This window comes from Astatotilapia calliptera, chromosome 5, assembly GCF_900246225.1.
Source record: "Astatotilapia calliptera chromosome 5, fAstCal1.2, whole genome shotgun sequence".
Classification (NCBI taxonomy): Eukaryota; Metazoa; Chordata; class Actinopteri; order Cichliformes; family Cichlidae; genus Astatotilapia; species Astatotilapia calliptera.
In genome coordinates this window covers 13,655,631-13,676,959 of record NC_039306.1, presented here as the reverse complement: position 1 = coordinate 13,676,959, position 21,329 = coordinate 13,655,631, and the positions used below count along the sequence as shown (strand labels likewise).

The 21,329-nt window shown below is 36.9% G+C and overlaps 1 protein-coding gene across 1 annotated transcript; it reads right to left on the bottom strand.

The window, feature by feature from the left end:
* Positions 1 to 3,227: 3,227 nt before the first annotated feature.
* Positions 3,228 to 21,180, bottom strand: asip1 (agouti signaling protein 1). Its single transcript, XM_026167327.1, has 4 exons — positions 20,805 to 21,180; positions 5,331 to 5,500; positions 5,183 to 5,232; positions 3,228 to 4,091 (listed from the first exon to the last, which is right to left on the bottom strand). Exons 2-4 carry the CDS (start codon positions 5,494 to 5,496, stop codon positions 3,927 to 3,929), a joined length of 381 nt encoding a protein of 126 aa, XP_026023112.1. The 5' UTR covers positions 5,497 to 5,500; positions 20,805 to 21,180; the 3' UTR covers positions 3,228 to 3,926.
* Between the last annotated feature and the right edge of the window lie 149 nt (positions 21,181 to 21,329).

The following is a 21,329-nucleotide window of genomic DNA, read 5'->3' as shown; positions in this document are numbered from 1 at the left end:
TCCTTTTAACTGGAAGAAACCGCTGCCTGAATCAGGTTCAGGAAAGGGCCCTGACCAACTCGGCTGAGGGGACAGAGAAGAGCACAGAGAGACAACGAACAGCAAACAGGCCAAAAACAAACAAAATGAAAGTAGAGACAAAAGTTAATGACTTGCAACTATGGCACAGTTTATATGGGTTTTTTTTCAAAGGCACTTTTAAAAAGTGGTTTAAAAAGAGTCATGACATTTAACCATAGAGGTGTACATGACTGGGACAATTTTTTCATCAAATGATTTTTTAAAGAAAAAAAAAATCCTAAAACCCATAGCTACGGTTAGACTGGACTTTTCTGGATTACAGCTCCATGTGCTTTATGAATAGCGCCAGATAAAGAATTGCTTTTCTATAAGCTTTAATTTACATCACAGAGGTCACATTAAAGAGTGGTTGTGCTTGTAATAATAATATAATAAGGGAGCGTAATGTGTGTGCACATTTATGTCTTTTTTGTGCACACAGTTTTAGTTATGAATCTGCATAGTTTTATGTATCTGGCTCTTTATCTAACTAGCCTAATATTAATCTAATATTAATGTGGAACATGAGCAGAGTCTATAAAGAAAGTGATATTACTGTGCCTTTGAAGAATTCAATTGACAATTCACTTCAAGTAAGTTAGAATGAGTTTCCCCTGAAGCATATGTATGAAGCATATGCAACTCTGTAACTGATTTGGCAAGTGAAACATTATTCCACAGAGAGAAGACAAGATAGAGAAGGAGCTGCAAGAGCACAACAGATGAAGGAATGAGGCAATGAAGATAGATATTATCAGACTGAGAGATCATAGAAAAGTTTTTTTTTTGTTTTTTTTTTGAAAGACTGAAGAATGCATATCAATATTAGTCTGTTATTGGCATCCAATAGCATTGGCCAATATGGAGCAATGAACATCAATGGCCGGATCCTATGGGATACTATAATTTCAAATATTGATTTCTGTATACTAACCAGTTAACTCAATGTTTAAAATAAACCTATCAAAAACTGGTTTGGTTCAAATTTGGCTGATTTATGCTGATTGCGTCCTTTGAATGACCAAAATAGGAGAGTTGAAAACAGGAGACCAGGGCAGAAAACATCAAGAATTAGAAAAGATAAAGAAAAATACCTCTTCTGAAAAAATGAAAAACAAAAAAACAAAAAACTTTGTACCATACAAGGTGATGGCCAGGAGCAGCTGTGGTCACCTTGGATTCATTGGAGGTTCAGGGAGGAGATGCTTTTTGTTCCCGTTTACTTCTTTGGGCCAGATTTTCCTTCCAGTGGAAATATATGATCATCCAGGCTGACACTCCCTTGTAATCAATCATCACACGACAGTAGTTATTACTAACATCTCAATATTCCTTATTAGTCATCTCCAAAGGGAATGTGAAAAGTCATGTGTTTATCATAATGTAGCAATTACTTGGAAATCACAACATAAAGGTCCCTGGAAATATCTTTAATTCTTGCTCAACAGGCGGTAATTTAAAACTGGGGAAGGACTCCACCACTGAATTTATTTCCCTCAGTAACAAAGCACAGATGATAATAAAACACTGATTAAACAATCAGTTTAGCATAATGATATGCTGGTGAAGAGAAAATGCTTCTGGAGAAACCTGGGTGTCATGGTCCTGGGTCGGTGACCCAGCGCTTTTAGGCTACGTTCACACTGCAGGTCTTAATGCTCAATTCCGATTTTTTGATCAAATCGATTTTTTTGTCTCCTCGTTCACACTACAAATAAAATGCGACAGCAAACGCTCTCTAGTGTGAACGCTCAAAGCGGCGCAAAAGAAGATGTCACACACAACGCGCTCTGTTTAGACCAAGAACAAACAGTATTGTTTGACTGATGGCCCTTAATATAAAGACTTCGGACTTTACGTTTCCCAATTTTTGCTTTAAGTTATTTTGTTATTTACATAATAATGTAAATAACCTAATAATGATCCTTATTGCCGTTTAAGAGAGGAGCGGTGCTTCAAAGGATAGCTGCAGATTTCTGTCAGAATCTGCAGATTATACAGTACAAATAAAATGTTTACGTTGTCTTCCCAACAGTTTCACTGACATCTACACTGGATGGCTAGGAAGCGTTCGCGATGTCTTCTCGGGCGCTGATAATTGGCTTCAGTCTTGTGTCGGTGACGTAAAAGGCGGATTTAATGCGACTTGACCGTTCAAACAGCAGTCGCTTTCTAAAACATCGGATATGTATCGGATTCAGTACCACATACGAAAGTGACCCAGATCGGATTTGAAAATATCGGATTTGCGCCGTTCACACTGTCATAGCATGATCGGATATGGGTCGCATAGGGTCAAAAAAATCGGATTTGATGCGCTTTCGCCTGCAGTGTGAACGTAGCCTTAGTTTGTTATCATTTTCCAGATGATGATGATGATTGTTTTAGTTCTGTGTTATATTCGGTCTGCCTCTGAGTCTGCATCTGTATCTGTCTGTCTATGGTGTCACCCCATCTGTTCGTGAAGCTGTCTGTTTAGATCTGTGTCTTGTTTGGTTCCCCGTGTCTGAGTTTCCTGTTTTATTGTGAAGGTCTCTGTCTGATGTGAGTGTGTTCAGTTTACATTTCCCCTGTCCCGTCAGTTCTGATTTCTCCCAGCTGTGTTGCCCTCCTGTCCCTCATCCCCTGATTACTGGTGTGTATTTAAGCCCTGTGTGTTCTCCTGCCTGTTGTCGGCTCGTCTGCATTCATCCGTCTACCTCTGCGTTCTATGGTGTTCCTGTCTCTGCGTCTCTCTGCCCCGCACCCCTTTTGTATGGTCTCAGGTTTGTCACTTAGTTTCTCCCAGTTTAGGTTTCCGTTTGTAAAGTACTCATACCTCGTTGCCTGTTTTTGTCACCACCACCTTTGTAAATAAAACATCACTCGTATCATCAGTTTGCTGCATCTTGGGTCCTCCTTTTCCTCCACACCACACGGCTCCCTCCGCCAGCCGTGACACTGGGCTTTGTTTTAAATAAGATTTAATTGAACTAAATATATATATATTTTTCAATTCATCACACAATTTTATTAAAAAAAGATTGTAGGGTTTTTACCATATACAACGCTTTGAGGTGACTTTTGTGATTTATTTATATATAAATAAAACTGAATTGAATTGAAGTGAACAGTAGGTTGAGATCATTGTACACACAGCTCAGTATAGTACATTTTTAAAAAATTTGATAATAAAACGTGTCCAACAACCAATATTGTCCTGTTTGCAAATAGACTTTTGAGCCCTTTTGAGTCAGTAAGAAAAAATGTAGACATTTCTGTTTAAGTAGAAACAATGTATGTCTATACACCCCAAAGACATGAACTCAAATAAATCAGATTTAGGATTTAGTCACTTTTTTATTAATTTACTTGTAAATGCAAATTCATACACCTTCATTTTAGAAAACAGGCATGATTTTGTAGACTGTGCGCTAAATAGAAAAGAAACAATACTTTTTTTTTCCAAATAATTGCTTTAACATTACAAACATTTAATCCGTAGAAAGCTTAGTAAAAAATACAACCATTTTTAAGTATACTGTTGCAGTCATGCATTCATGTGAAAAATAAATTGATTATTTATGGAGAATGTAAATTGTTTTTATGCATGCTGAAAGCTCAAAGTACAATAAAAACTTGCTTTATAACTTTTATTTGAGAGTTTCCTAGCAGTGCTGTAAGCATCACACCCTGTAAGAGTTTAGGAAAGTTCCCGGTGGTGCAATCCTCTGTGATAAAGTGCTTTCATGCAGTGAATTTTAGGGAAAATTATAAACCAAGGGGGAGGAGTGATTAACCTCTCATGGTGTTCATTGCAAGTGGTTTGCTGGAGCATAAACATTTGTTCTCTTAGCCTGGAACTGGGTTAGGCTGCCGGTGGCTATTCAGCAGCGAGGGTTACCCATTCGGCAGTAACAAACAGTTCTGAACAGTCGACACTGGCAGAAAGCACAATAATCACAGCACACGGTGCCTTGAGATTTACAGCTTCCCCACAGGGAAATACAGTTGGCAGGAGGAGGAGGCCGCTTCTTCACACCATATTTGTTCTGAAAGAAAAGGAGAGAGAGAGAAGAAGAAGAAGTTAGAACATAGAAAATCATATTTTTAAAACAGGTTGCTGTAAAAAATTAGAAACAATATGTTTATGGAGTTGCTGAACTGTGCAGCTTACCCCCTTTTTTCTACATGCCTGCACAGAGTAGGAGTTGCTCTGAGTGTCATTGCACATGTGCATAGTGACAATAAAAGGCATTCTATTCTATTCTATTACAAAAAAAAACAACAACAAGCACTATTAATGATGTTATGTTACTGAGTGTTTTGACTGAGAATTGTGGCATTTATTAAGTGTGTTTATAAAAGCCAGGCACAAGGACCTGAGGCAAGAGAAAAGAACGGCATCCTGACTGCCAACAGAAAACCACACAGGGTACATTTCTGCCCCTTGAGTGCACAGAAGAATGCATGAGAGGAAAAGCATCTTTGCCAGTAAGTTTTTTCCTTTCTCCTTTTCCACGAGCAAGAGGGTGTGATAAGAGTTCCCTTGCTCTTGTCCACCTTTGATTCTCTGGATGCGGGAAGTTCTCACTGTTCTTTCATATGATCAATTTAAATGGTCACTCTAAATACTGACATGCCTTGATTGGTTGTATGGTTTGATCACTGACACACTGATCACTGGTTGCAACATTCAGTCCAGCTTGTTCAGTTAATGATAGTAATCAAATCATGGTATATTATAAAACGTTTCATATGTAATATGTTGTTATAAATCTTTCTTTTAATTATTGAATTCTTTAATTTTAATTTGGTTGTTTTAACTGTATTCAAAATTGATTTGATCAACTAAATTACATAATTAAACATAGTTTCCATAGCAAGTTCACTTGTGTAGGGTAGACAGTTTTCATTTTCATTACTTCACTTTAAAAACTAGTATATTAAATGAAAAACTATAATATAATGACGCTATATGATAAAAGGTAATGGAACCCAGTATTATATCAATACCATGGTATTATTATTATTATTATTATTATTATTATTATTATTATTATTATTATTATTAATAATAATAATAATAATAATAATAATAATAATAATAATAATAATAATAACAATAATTTTTTGAAACAACCTTTTTCTGTTTCTTTGGTTTCTTGCTCTTCTTTGCAGATTTTGGTAACTCTGGAAGAGAAAATTAAGAATTGCAATTATTAGAAAATGTGTTAGAAAAGAAAAGTGTCATCAGCATAGATGATACATGATGATCCTTTCAAACTTACCTACAATAACCACAGGGGGTGAGTCTATTTCTAGATTTTGAGACAAAGCATTAGATGCAGAAACTCTGCTGGTGGAGAGTCTCTCATCTGGGATCATGTGGGCACAGCCGAGGAAGTAGTCTGTCGCAGCCAGAAGAAAGCAACTTAGCAGCAGTGAGATGTGCATCTTTCTGTGAAAACAAAAACGAGTAATGGATGTCTGTTAGATAAACAGCACATCAGGAACTCACTCTGCAGGAGGGGGAGATATAGGAGAGGTGGAGTAAGATCTCAGCCTGGGCGTCTATTTTCTTGTGTAGTCTGGAAGATGAGTGGATGACGAGGTGGGTGCAGTTTTATCTTTGGTGGGGTCGGGTGGACTGTCCTGGGCTCTGCGGGGCAAGGTGGCGCTGCCAAACTAGGCCCCAGTCCAATGGGACCTGCCCCCCCCCTTTCCCTGGCGGGTTGCAGAGTATCCCTCTTCCCGCTCCACCACAATCACCCACACATGCAGGGCCTTGGGGTAAAGATGTGTCACCAGGGTGCAGAGGAGGCATCCCCCCCCCCTCTGTCCCGTTCTGGCTGCCTGTGCCTCAATTTTATCCCACAACTTAGACATTCACATTACTCACACTCTCATAACACATACATATAGGATCTTGGGGGTGGGCACGCTACACGGTATCCAAAAGACCATCAGGGTGTACAACCTCACCCCTGGCATCGTTGCCCACCTCTCAATTTTAAATACATGAAGACACTGAGGGCTATCAGGAGGGGCTATGCGCTTACCTGCTGCTCTCTGGCAGGTAGCTCCATGCCCTCCTGGGTTTTAAATGCACCTTAGAACACACATGCATCAACACTACATATGAGCGGGCAGAGGGAGGTTTGGAGTCTTCTCTCACCCCCATTCTCTGCGGCCTGCTGGAGCGGGGGGCTAAGAGGAGGAGATGGCCGTCCGATTGGGGTCTGGAGTGTGGGGCCTCCCTGCTGCTGCGGAGCCAAGCCGGGGCAGTCTGCTTCTCCCCACCCCAGGGAAAAGGGTAACACTACCTGGGTCTGGGTGCAGTTTCCCCCTCCAGGGGCAAGGGTACCTAGACCTGGGGCTTAGAGTACGCTTGGGGAGTGTGATCGTGTGTACAGCGTCTCTTTATGTCTGTCTCCACGTTGGTTGTGTGGAGTAAGTGCATATGAGAGCATGAGGGTGGGAATGGATGTTTGTATCTGTGTGTGCCTGTATGTCTGTTTCTATATGTCAGGTTGGGTATCAGACGCCACCTCTCTAGGGACATCTCAGGTCCTCCAAGGTATGGAGGCCTATCTCCCCCCACCACTCCCCCTGCCAGTGGCGGACCCCCTCAGACATCGGTGCATTGGTGTTTTTTTGTGTCTGGGGATGGGCGTCCGGGTACACACCGGCTCACTCCTTGGTGGCTGCTTGTCGGGGCCTGGAGCCTGGGGCTCGCTCGGGCCACTTCGGGGGTGGGGTGCCCTCAGCCTCTCGGCCTGGGGCTCGGTCAGGCGGAGCTCACGGGCGCGTCACTGCAACTCCCCCTGGCTTCTGCTCCGCGGCTGCTGAGTGAGCCCTCATCTGGGACTCTCCTCAGCTCCTTCTGGGATAGTGGCGCGGCTGCCCCTCTGTTGGTCTTCCTTGGTCTCTTGTGTTCTGGGGGCCTCTGGATGTCTGGAGTCTTGATCTCCCCCATACCTGCTTCATGCCCTGGAGGACGGGGCTGTGGCCCACCACACCCTCTAGCAGATCATTACATGCATCTTTCTTCGCCTTCAGACAATAATTCTAATGGCAAAAGGGCCAAATCCGGACAGGCAAAAAAAAAAGAAAAAAAAAAAAGATAAACAGCACATCTGTTTATCTGTAATTTGAAAACAATAACTACATTTTAAAAACATCACTAGAAAAACAGTAAATTGGCCTGATGAGAAGTGTTTTAACTTCAAATAAGCTTTCTCATCATATTTGTTAATGAAAGATATTTATATTTAAGATATTATATTTAATACATGTTTTACTGTGATAAATCTGTTTACTTTATTCTCTGCTTTATCAGTTTGTCTGCACACAAAGTAAAAACAGACAGCAAAGAAAAATTAAATGAAAGTAGCTCAAAAATGATGCTGTTCTTTGAAGCACAAGGCAATCCGTATAAGCTCCTACAATGAAATGCAAATATTTCAAGCACAGTCAATGGGTTTTTTTCTCCTTCCATTTTTTAGAAAATAAACAATTGTGACAATGCTTCAGTGGTATTTTTAAAAAAATAAGTTATCCATCTAAATTTTATTAAAGCTTAAAACGTGCGTAAAAAAGTGAATGGTCTCTTTGACTCTCGGGTAGACTGTGCTTCAGTTTTGGTGACTGCTTTTAGTATTTTCTCCATCCTGTTGTTACTGAGCACTGAGTTGCACTCCACCTGGTCACTTTTGACATTTCAGCTGAGTGCAGTCAGGATAATCTACAGAGAACCAGTAATCAATTTTCTTATTTAGGATCGGGGGGATTTCAGCTATTCCAGCAACCACTGAATTTTTGGTCAAGCTGTCTGTCCAACACTAGACAGGTGAATTTCGAATCAGCAGTTAGCTTCAGAAGCATGTCTTTGGACTATGGGAAGTAACCAGATAACCTTAGGGAAAGCTACACAGGCTCAGCAAAAAAAAAAAAAAGGCTCCACACAGAAAGGCTTCAGCTGAGTAGGAGGTTTTTACTCTGTTATTGTATTTCAGTGTGTTTCAGATTAGCAACAAATACACATTTTACGTTCCAAAACAATGTTTTTCTGTCTGTACAAAAGGTTTTGCTGTATTTTTCATACTGATCAAATACTAATTAATATAAATAACATCATAGATACACTCTGCACAGAAAGCAACAGCTCTGGTGGGGAGTGTAATTTGAACTGTTGGGAAGGATTACTACTTTGAGGTCAGTGAGAAGGTTTAGGGCTCTATGTTTTCCTTTTACTTTTCATTGTGATCATTATCTGGACTTAAATATCACAGTTTGTTCATTTCTAAAGGTTTGGTGTGAGCAGTGTCTATTTTGTTTTCAGGGAAAGGCTGTAAAAATAACTTGCATGCAAATATTTGATGAGGAAAAAGGAAGAAACAAGGAAATTATGAATGTTAACAGTACTTTTACACAGTGCTTTAAAAGTATACATAAAATAAACCTAGACTGAATTTTGTTGTTTTGTTCATACTTATTTTTAAAGTTTTTGTACATCATAGTTGTATGTTACACCTTTTTCTGGCTTTTAATTTAGGATGACTAGAAATGTAAGAATGACCAGTGGTGCAATATGACATTATTATTATTATTGTTGTTGTTGTTGTTGTTGTTGTTGTTGTTGTTGTTGTTGTTATTATTATATCTAATCATATCAGTGTCACACAACCAAAACAAATCTAAATTGTGAAATCTATCCTCAAAAAATCCTAAATCCTAAACAGTCTCATGAATTTTATTTTATGCATGTTGTTCTTAATTTGAGATTGCCTTTCTATTTTTTTCTGCAAATGAAATCCATATCATAAATGGAAAACACCAACCAAATTCTGTGCACCATCCCAGTTACTCCTTCCTTTGGCAACTGAACAAGAAATTTCCATACCCTCACCACTGAAGTTCACCTCTGTGCTTTAAAAGACATGGCTCCTATAACATATGCTTGAAATATTGTTCAAGACTCTGGATAGTATTATTGTATCCAGCATCCTCAAAACCACACCCTCCTGTAGTATCAAAGCTGAGCCAACCAGTGAAAAATAAACTTTTGTAGAAGCTGAAACGCTAAGCTCAGCTAATAGTTTTATTCATCACAGACTCAAGAACTCTTCCAGCTGATTCTGCCTTGACTTAAATAGCCTAGGCTGTATAAATCCCATATGTTCAGAGACCAAACCAAAATAGTTTTAAAAACACAGTTTTATAGCAGTTTTTTTTTATAGGGGACTTGCCTTTAATATCAGGTTGTTTTTGTACTGACTGCTAGTAGTTTATTTCAATTTAATTCTCCATCACATGGTGGTTAACCTGATTTAAAAACCTGTTTTGAAAAGCATCATCATTTTTATTATTATTTAATATAAATTAAACAAGTTGGGGCATGTTTCCTATTTCCAATACAATTTCCAAATATAATTACAAAATTGATTGTAATTAACTATCACAGGATGGTTTTCCACCTTGCGTCAGTCCAGCTTAAAATAGTCCAGGCCCAGCTTATAACTTTTTTTTTTTGCATGGTAAAGGTTTAACTGACATATGTGGATGTGGTGACAAAATGTGTTCACTGACAATGGTTTTCACTACAGAATGGTGTCTGTTTTTAATGCTGTGCTTCGTGAGGGCCCCTAAATTCTTGGCAATTTTATGCTGAGAAATGTTATTCTTACATTATTGAACTATTTGACCACACAGTCTTTCACAGAGTGGCAAACCGCACCCCATCTTTACTTCTGAAACACTCTCTGAGATGCTCTTTTAATACCCATGTTTAATACTCATGTTACTGATTTGCCAGATTAGTTGGCAGATGTTCCACCAGATGTTCTCTGCATTGCACAACTTCTCCACTTTTAATTGCAATTAAATGCTGCTGGCGTCAAATTCACGACTCGGTAGACATGTTTTTAAAACACAAAAAAAATGTAAAAAATTGTCACTTATTAATATTTTACAGTGTGGTGACATTTTTGGAAACATTATTAAGCTCAAATAAAATAGGTGAAATCACTTTCCTTTGCTTCAATCCAGATAATCCATGCTTTTACCCACAAATGTGGATTTCTATTAGACATTGATGGCGCTAAATTTACCATCAGTATATATTAAGTTATGCTTTAAGAGGTCTTACAGTAAAGTGACTTGCATTCATTATCAAGAGGAGGTCTGCTAATGTTCATCCTAATCCTTTTCTTGCATTCCCTGCCCAAACAGCAGCTGCAAAATGATTTAATCTCTCAAAGGAGTAAGGGTTGAAAATCACGACCCTTGCAACTCAAATTCCTGAATACTCATTTTGTAACTAGCCAAAATATGTGGAATAAACAAACAACTAAATCAACTAAAACAATAAGATATACACAAGAATTTTTGACAAAGAAGATCTGAGTCATTCGCAACTCATGCCAAGTGGACTTGGCGTGAATTCAAAGGTGACCATAATCACCGTGATATAATAAAAACACATTTTAGCACCTTCTCCCACAGATCTGATAGAAATTAATTTTAAATTGAGTACAGCGTTAAGAGCTAAGCATTTCCTTTGAAAGCAGGGCAAACATAAAAGGAATGCCAAACACATACACTAAGTCAAAAAGCACCTAAAACCACCTTAATATGGCTCCTTTCCTGCATCTGGATAGACTTTAGCACGTCAGCTGAGGATCATGGATGCTGCTTCTCATGAGGTTTTGGAAACCACATTATAGTGCATTGAGACATTTCAAAGCGGAATGATTTAAAGAGGTGAAATGATGACAGTAAATGCAGAGGGAAGGTAAACAATCAACAAAAAATATGTACAGATGTGCAGGCAAAATATGAAGTGCAAAGTCTTTTTTCTCTCACGGCAGTATTTTGTTCTTAGAAAAAAATCCTAAAAGGTGATTTGTAGGCTAAGACAAGGGTGATACAAATTTCATAAAACTTTAGGAGCATATTTCAGTATGAAGTAGGTCTAATGACTTCTTAAGACATTTTGTTTATATATTTTGTTATCATCAAATCATCAAATAATTGTTTATTGCAAAGGTGATCATTTATGTGGAAAGAGATTTTTTTTCTTTTCCCGACTCAGCTCATCCAATTAAATTCAATTTTATTTATACACATGCCAAATCAAAACAACAATCGCCTCAAGGAGCTTATATTGTAAGGCAGGCCCTACAATAATACATACAGAGAAAATCCATGTCTAATGTTGTATTTCTCTTTCACCCACTCTCTTGCTCAACATCTGAAGAGTTAGAAAATAGAAAAGCTAAAAGTTACACCCCTGATCTTGTAAGGTTAAATGTGAGGTGAAAGCTACGTAATAATCCAATGATTATTCATGATCCAAGTCAAGACAAAAAGCCTCGAATTCCATAAATATACCAACAGAATACATCAACATTTTCAACTCCATGAACTACAAGGATTACTTGATGAAACACCTCTAGAGAGAACTCCTGAAATAAGTCATTCAAAAGTCATGTGTATTAAAAATAGAAAAAAAGGAGGTATGTTTACAGCCAAATTCAGCATGCAGTGGAAACACCACAAATCAACTAAAATTATCTTTAAGAGAGCTTTGTGAAAGTAGTTCACCTAAACACAGTCTAACTCTCTCTTATGACAAGCTCCACCAATTTAAAAAAGGCAATTATGATATATCCATAGGACACGAAAAAAAAATTTCTTGAAAAATGCATAAATACAAATCAGTGAATGAATTAATGAATGAACAGATAAACAAACAAATTAATGGGAAAGCTCCTTTAAAATGTACCTTTCATGTTGCAATATCATGTTGCAGAATGCCAAATCTTTATTACTGCTGTTTATGTAGTTTAGATTGTGGATTCTATTCCTAAGATGTTTTTAATAAAAACATATAAAAAATAATTATTATTATTTTTGAGAGTTCTGGATCAACCAGTCAACTGGTGCACGGGAATGGCAGCTTTACAACCTAAATTCTAATTTTAAAGAAATTTCTCAGCTTGAACATCTGTTTTGTAGAACAGCAGAGAAAAGCTGCTCTATTTGCTTTTCTCTACATTTTAACCTTTGGCTCTATTTCTAAACAGAAAAATAATCAGAGTCATGCATTAAATTGATATTTGGCAGGTGGGGGGTACTCTAGGATAAGATGTTGCTCTTGAGCATTGGGAAAAGAATTTAGATAAACTCATGAATAAATAAGAATAATTCCTATTGAAAGTGCCAGTAGATTTTCTTTGTATACACACTTTGAGCAGCTGACATGTCCTGCTGCTACTCCCATGTTTCCTGGTGGATTTTAATACAACTGAATTTATCAAATTATAAGCAGGCATTACATGATGACTGATTTCCCACCTTTAGGCACTACAAAGCTGTTATGAAGGTGGAATTCAGTAAGTAAATCACCTTAAATTTGATTTGATATGCATTGCTCTTGATGTCATTTAATTCCGACCATCAAATGTTACTGAGCAGTCCTCTCATTTTTTTGTCCTCTCTGAATGATGTTATCTCACTACCAGAAGGATTACAGTCCAAACAACACAGAAACAGTCTGTGTGTTTGCTCATATTTGTTGAGCTGAAATGAGCTGCTGCATTTGAAATTTCCTGCCATTTATAAAACAAAAAAAGCCTTTAAAAAAATACTGCTTCATTTTCCTCTTCCTCTTTTGTAGCTGTTAGCTTCTGTTATTGGTTCCTCCACTTAGGTTCAAATCTTGTGAAGACATGTACATGGAGTAAACTACAGATACCTGAAAATTCTACCTAAACACAGTAATGAATATTTGTACTTTGTTACTTCCCACCTCCTAAACGGACCTGTGTTTGAGTGAGTTTTCATTCAGCTGTGAGATGGTTTTCCATTTGGCTTTGCACACTTCTATTTATCTTCAAATTTTGTGGCACATGTCTATTTCAGGGACATAACATCTGTGTTAAAAGACACAGATGTCATAGCTGTCAAAACTGTCATACTAGACACTCAGAGAATCCAGGGTTTCCTACCTAGCCATAAACTAATTTGCTTACTCAGAGATCTACAAAGATTACCCCCACCTCAACAGGCTGATGCCCACTGTTTTCGCTCTCCTTTTGCCTCTTAAACACACGTGCACCTCATAATTGATGCCTTGTGTGCAGGACGAAGAAAGAATCATATCAGCACAGTATTCTACAAATCATCCCAGATGATTTGTAGCTTAAGGTAGAGTAACATATAACTAACGTTTCAATGGTATTTGACTGATTATATTACAGTAAAGTAGTCCTAACTATGTCAGTTCACTTTTGACTTGCACATCAGTCAACTAACAATTACTGTTATATTACTGTCATACCTTAATGTGGCTAGAAAAAAAAGTTTTTGTTTTTTGTTGATGCCTAAACTCAATTTTCTGCCTTAGATGGTCTTTTATAATTAAAAAAGCAAAGATTTTGGTTCATCTTTTGACCACATATGCACCAATACCACTTCATGATGAACATTTTTCAAAAAAAGATCCCAAATTCACACACCATGAGATGCACACATTCATACCTGGAGTAAGTTTTTTTTTCTTTTTTGTGTCATAGTTGGAGAAATTACAGCATTATAGTTGCTCAGAAAAACCCTCTTGACCTCGCTGCTGTGTCACATACTGAGCAAATTATGTAATTTACGTACCCCTAAGGTGACCCTTGAACACAAGATTATGCACCTTGACAAGAAACACATTTCTTCTGCCATCACGTTCCCTCTACACGATTAGACGTGTGTTTGTAAGTGCATGTTAAGACTGAAAGGCTTAGCTGCGTAGAAAAAAATGCACACTAAGAGAGGCACACAGGAATGGCTTATCTTATCAGTCGTACACCCTTCATGTTCTCTCAAATACACAAAAGAAGAGGTTTCTTTTACAATAATACCAACATATTATTATAAATAGCCAAAGAAAAAAGGGAATCTAAAACTAGAAAAACTGTGCATTAAGTTAATTGAGATAAAGAAAATATGAGGATAAAAATAAGGCAAGGTTCAGCTACACTTTGAATAAAACTGGACTCTCCAAGCTAATCCAATAATTTGAGGTTTTGGATAACGAGCTCAAATTATGTCATTATAACACTACAGTAACTATGTGTTTTTTAGAGGAAAATAAATGTCTTCTTCTTTCTGTTCTCCTCTGATAATCACATTTTCTGTGGTTCAGCTGCACTAGGTACACATGTAATGCGTGACATAAAGAACGTTTTCGCCCTACCACAGCTGAATCTCCCCCGTGGGAGCCTGAATTGGATAAGCAGAAAATAATAGATGGATGGATGGATATAAAGAAAGTAGGCAAACCAGGTGGTATCTTGTTCAGCTAATGTGCCCTTAAATAACTGGTTATTTCATGCAGGTGTAATAATCGTCGTTACAAATGAAAGAAAATGAAATGTAACCACGTAGAATCTGAATTGTAAGAAGTTGGATCTATTAGTGATAATATTCTCTATAAGATCCGCATGTGGTGGCACTTTTGCCTGTAAAAAAAAACAGTGAAAATCAACTTAATTTAACCAGACCATCAGCTCACGAACAGTTCTCACATCAAAGATGGTGAGATGTTTTTTTCTGCCCACACCAAAACATCTGACCTTCACCTCAGAGAAATCAGTTCAAGGATCCTTCTCTGAGAGTTGTCTGTTCAAACACACACACTCACACCTACACAGACTCACTCACTCATATTTTTTGAAGACACATGGTTAGGAAATTGTGGTGAAGCTGAGGGAAGAATAACAGCACAGTGTCCCAGTGGCCTGGTTCTCATTTTGAAATAATTTTCAGTAATTTCCATCACCATGGAAGTCAGCAATAAACTCACGGGGTTCCCTTTTAAATTGATCTGCTCTGTTGCAGAGGCTGTTGGCTCTGTTTTTCGCACACAGCCCTTTGTGCCTTTTTCCTTTTTCTTTTTTTTTTAAATAACTTTTTTTTTTTCAAACAAAAGGAACCAAACAGCAGGGAAGCATAAACAGAGTTTGTTTTTTTTCCTATTCAAAGAAATAAAGCTGACTTTTTCAGAAAACAAATATCCATTTATTTGTATTTTTTAATTAAACAAGTGTCAATACCATCAACGGCTAAATGGACAAAATCATTTGAATGTTTTCTTTTGCTTTAAAGAGAAAAGAAAATCCACCCAATATTTTTCTTATCCATTACAACACGTAGAGAGAAAGTTCACCCATTCAGTTTTAAAATGAAATATTAGCTTCAAATAACCCTAAAAAATGTCCTTTCAATGTGCCAATAAAAATCAAACTTTTAGCCTCAGTCTTAAACACAGACAAACGTTTATCATGTTTTAGGGATAAAGGAAGGTCAGTGCCTTCAAAAACAACTCTTTAAGGCCAGCAGCGTTTTGTGTGTGTGTTCTGTGACGTGTTTCTCATACTTTTCATAATCCTTATCCTTGAGTTTGATTTTTTACCAGATGGATTTGCTCTGACTGTCCAAGTGCCAGAATCCAAAAGAGAGATAATTTTAGATTAAAATGGTTTCTGCGCTTGTCTAAGTTGCCCTGAACTGCAACTGTTTTACTATTTTGTTTTGTTTTTCTTTTCTATTTTTACATTTTCTAGGAGCTCCAGCTTCTAAATATGTTTTTCAGGTTTCAAAATCTGAACGTTACTGGAATATAAAATATTTGTCTTTGGATTATCTGTCATCAACTATTAGGTTGCAAACAAATGCCACAGTATATAACATATGTCATTTTTATTTTTTGTTTATTTTTTGTATATTACCCTTACTTTAGGAAGCACATCACCAAGTTTATTTTATAGTGTTACCTTGAGATAAACTTATATTAGAAATAGACTTCCTCTTTGTTTTTGTACCAAAAACCTTTTTTGTCACTGCTCTTGTTAACGTTTACTCAGAAGAAAAAGTTATGTTGTCCAATGTTTTAAAAAAAAATTAGGGGAAAAAAAAGAAGTGCAAGCTTCCATGTTTTTTATTTATTTATTTTTAGAGCTTCTGTAGGCAGTCAAATAGGTCAATCATCTGTGTGTTTTTGTTACTGCGGGCACAGACTATGCAGAGGTCATAATAATATTTTCAAGTGTGAAGGGATAATGAGAACAAATATCCTTTTAAGTGGAATATTTTTAATGCTCATCAACTATAACCATGAAAAGAGGAATGCGTCTTGTGCCTTTATGAAGGGTGGAAAGTATACCTTTAATTATTGATTCCAACATCAAACCAGTTTTTCATCAAATCAACGAATCAAATGCTCAGAGAAACTTTCCAGCCCTTTCCTGCAGCATTCTTCACTTTCACACTGCCGGTTCGTATGTTCAGTCTGTTTCAAATTCTCACGTTCACTAAAATATGTGCATCAAACCTCCACAGCGTTCCCATTTTTACAAGCACAGTGGGCTCATTAAAGCCGAACAATGTTGTCTGATACAGCTGGAAACATGCTGATGAAAATCTGATTATACAGAAATGTTCTAATAACTCAATAATAATAATTTTTAAAAAAAACCATTTAAACAGCAATGACATGGAGTATTAATGAATGTGTCCATAAGAATGCTCCTGAGGTTTTCGGTGAGACACACCTCTGGGGAAGTCTGTGGGGAACTATTAAATGCCGTTTCACATTTCTGCTGATTTTCCAGTTGAAAATGAAAAGGTTATATTTGTTAGTACTAAAATCTGACAGCCTTTCATCAGAATCAAATACTGACAACACATAAAGGTGGGGCACCAAATGTGAAGTTCAGTTTATTTCGATTTTCAAAGCTGTGATGCAAAGAGTATTCAAAAGTAAGCTACTTCATTTTTGCAGCATGACTAATGCTGCAAATAATCAAATATGGATTAGATAAAATCATAAGGACTGTATCTGAAATTACTGTAAACTTCAAAAGCTGAATGTAAATGAAAATCACTAAATGCTGCAAAATCCTTTACTTTTTAAAAAGTGAATAAAATTCATTTAAATCCACAGTTTTATAGGTTTTACACTTACAGTATTTTGATTACCTGTCCCCCACACGTGGACATTGTAATACCTGAAAAGTTTTGTTTCTAGATATCACTTCTATAAAACATAGAAAAGAACAAGAGTAAAAGAAAAATCCCCAGCAGACCTCATAACAAAGTTCAGGCTCTCCTGTTCCAAGAAACAACTCTTAAAAAGGCCAAAGTTCAAAGGTCAGCTGCTGAATAATACTAGTGTGGCTCAACCTTTTGTTTGTGTTCGGACCCAGAAATCTGGGAACTGAGAGCGTTTTATCTCTCTCATCAGTGTGTGTGAGGCAGCTTTAAAAGAGAAGACGAGAGGCTTCTGGCAGATTTGGGGTATGACTTCAGGAGGATAAATCAGCCAGACAGTAGTTTTAATGTCTGTGTCTCATCTATCATCTACCATCTGGGGCTACTTTGCACTGCGTGCCTTTTATCTGTTAGTTGTTCCACAGGTAGATGTAAATTATTCTAAATGGCAAAGTGTTTGGAAAAGTGAACAACATTTTCTGATCTTCCTTTAGAATTTAAATATCTTAAAATGAAAATACTACAATATATCAGACCTTCAAGGATTTTTATAATAAGATCCTATTTTTTTTTTCCCATCATGAAATCCAGCATATTAAAGCACTGTAGCCAAGCCACTGTACTACAAACTGCTGATATTTCACGCTTCACATATCACATACCCGTGAGTTTAAAAAGCAACAGGAGTTTCATTTTACAAAGTAAATACCAACTTTATTACATTCCCACCATAGCATATTGACAGTAACTGCACGACTGCTAAATTAAGACCTAACATGTCTTGATTTCTGTTCTGTTACAGCATGCTTGAAGACATAGTTATGGAGCGAGAGAGAGAGAGAGAGAGAGAGAGAGAGAGAGAGAGAGAGAGAGAGAGAGAGAGAGAGAAAGTCACAAATTTGAAACAGAAAACTTAAAAATTTTAATATAAACTCGTTACCTGATGGTAAAGATTGAACTGATGTGCTGTTACATCGCACATTTTATACATGTTTTCATGTTCTGCAGCACACCGACTGAAAATAAATATTTCCAACATTATTGCCAGCTAATAATACTGTCTTAATTGTCAGGAAGATATCTAAGAAACCAGAAAACAGACACAGGTAGTATTTTTTTTCCATCTCCTGCTGCTCTATTAGGTCAAGGTATGTAAAGACACAGTAAGAGGAAGCAGACCAACCAGAAAACCATATCCAGCGAAAGCGTCTATGAGAAAATTCTGACGACTGCTTCTGTGTGCTTATTAAAACTAATCAGCAGCTATAAACCTGTTTGAAGATGGCTAATTATTCAAATGTGTGGCAGCACAAGAATGTACTCAACATTACTGAATGACTGTTGCTCCTGTTTTTTAAGTAAGACTAAGCTTAAAGAAAAGTCTGTCTTTAGCGACCGCCACTAAAATAGGAAGGAAAAATGTATTTATTGAGGAGTATATTAAGTGGTAGATTACAGCACTTTCTGGTAGCAGACCCACAAATAAAGTGTGTTTGATTTGTCATACATTTATAACAACCTGCCAACTTGTGCAAAACTGCAAAAGAGTTCCTAGACATGACAGAGACGAATAAGCGATTACGCTCTTCTCAGTTTTATTTGATCATAGTATAGAAACATTTAAATAAAGACAAAGTATAAATTTTATTCCTTGTAATTGTGTTAGGAAATCTTCTCCTATTGAAAGGCAACATTTGTTTTTCAACACTGACTTTGCATGAGATCTTTAATCCCTAACCTTGAAATAATCCTATTCTCCTGGGATTATACATGGACAACACAAAATGAGAGAGAGAAAAAAAAAGAAGCTTTTTCTTAATATTTTCAATTCATCTTTGTTTCTATAAGTGATATCTTTGCCTGTTGTGAAGTGTATGAATATTCACTATATTGGGAATGTCGCACCAGACAGCGTCCACTGTTGCTAGCGAGTGCTTAACAATCACTAGTCAATACTTTGTATCCAAAACAAAACTGAAACTCTTACAAAGTGTTTATTTTAAGTAAAAGAAACAAAGCATGCAATACGTCGGTCCATCACAATAAACATCATGTACTGTCACACAGGATCCCAGATGGCACTGGCTTTAACTTGCATTGATTGTTTATAGTTTTTTAACAACTAAGCTGTAGTGCCTCTTCACCTCACTGTGCAATACCTTTTGTGCAATACTTTTGTAAATAGTCAACGGTGCAATAGACTCAATACTTGAAATGTGCAATTCACTTGTATTTTTATTTTTATTCCTATTTATTCTATTTATCCCCTTCGTATATTTTATTTATATTGTCTCTGTATTTATATATATGTGTGTGTGTATAACTCTGTAACTTCTGTCGGTGCTGTGCTTTTTTGGAAATCGAATTTCCCAGAGGAACCCACCCGAGGGATTAATAAAGTTCTATCTTATCTGATCTTATCTTAATTATTAGGTGCCATTTCTTAATTAATATTTCTAATATGATTAACTCAAATAATAAATTATGTGTTTTTTTTTCTCTATTTAACAACCATAGAAATAAAGATAGGAGAAATTATGTTAAAAACATATGCAAGCGCTGAGACACACATATTTATATTCACTCTTTTAATGTTCTGAGGACGATCATCAGTTTCAGAATGTGTTCTTAAAATATTAGTACACTCTGCAGGTTGCAAAAATTCGGTTTAATATTTTGTAATAATAATATTAAATTTTTTAACATATAATCAAACATAATATAATAAATAATAATAATAATAAAAATATTTATATACATACAATGAAAAGACTGTATATTTCATTATACATGTGAACTGTTATGCATACATATTCTATAGGGCTATTAATGTAATGTATTTAAAAGGGGAAATGAACTGGAGAAATTGATCCTTTACGCTATCCCAGCAGCTCAGACTCAGACCCCTGTGCAGTTTTACATATTCAGTCAGCAATCTGCTGATGTGCTGTTCCTTTGGAGGTTCTACTGACATTTCAAGAAGACTTTTAATGTAAATACAAGAAGCATTGATTATTATTTATTTTTCTTATTATTCATTTCAGTGAATGTCTCGGAACGATGATACCTGACAGCTGCCAATAATGGAACAATACGGTATAGTCGATAGATGGAGCCCTGAGAACACTGGCGCTCTACCGGAAAACAATCGGGAAAACTGCTCTTGTTGTTTCAGTTATACTTCGCTACAGATCTTACTATGAACACGTGTGAAGATGTAATTCGGTCCTCAGTTACCAGTGACGACTTGATCAGCGTCAGTATTTTCGTAATAATTTAGCATTAGTGGTCCGAAACTCTAAGTCACATGACAAAATAAATCAAACACATTGACAACTGAGCTTGAACAATGACTAATTTGTTTCTCATTATTGGTTTAAGATTTTGATTTCAGCTATGTAACTGTGTTGTGCCCGTTGTATTTTACAGGCCACAGCTGGGGAAATCCTGCTAAAACAATTGGCACATGGGAGACAACATTTGAAGGATTTTTTAACAAGCTCATAAAGGATGACTACGGCCGAAATCTTGTTTGTGACTTAAAACAGGATTGAGGAAAAACGATCATAAAAAGCATTTTGAAATTTCTCATACATCAGTGATCCAGGTCTCTGAGCCTCAGATGTCTGTGTTATACTTTCGTTACCGTGTCTTTCCGGCGCTCAAACGATTTCATGGAACATTTCAAACAAAACAAGACAGGAAGAAACTATTTGTCTTACCTGTGTTTGCCAGGCCAGCTGTCTGATAGTATGTCACACTCAGTTTCTCGTTCTTTCTTGTTTCTCGTTTCTCTGCGCTCCTCTTTCCCCCCCCTTTTCCCTGTCTTGCTTCACGTCTTTATTTCTCTGCTACTTTTAAGCAAGTCACCACTCTCCTTTTCTCTCCTCCCTCTCTTTTCCCACACTTCACCTCTGATTTCGTCTTTTTTTTTTAGAATCCTTATTTTTTTTGCCTTGTTTAACTTCCCCCCCTTTAGCTGTCTTGTCCGCCTTCCTCTTTTTCGCTCTGTCTGTAAAAGTTTGCCTTTTTTTTCCAAAACGTCTTTTTATCCTGCCCTCCTCTGTTTCTTCTTTTATCTGTTCTTAAGGAGCAATACCTTGCTGTTGATAATGAAGACATACTGGGAGGTTTGTACTGGAGGCGGGACCAGTGCTGCAGTGCTTTGGGGGATGGGAAAGGTCATATTATGCAGAGAATAGACAGATAAATGTAAAACAGACCCTCCAGTGAAGTGCTCTTATGGT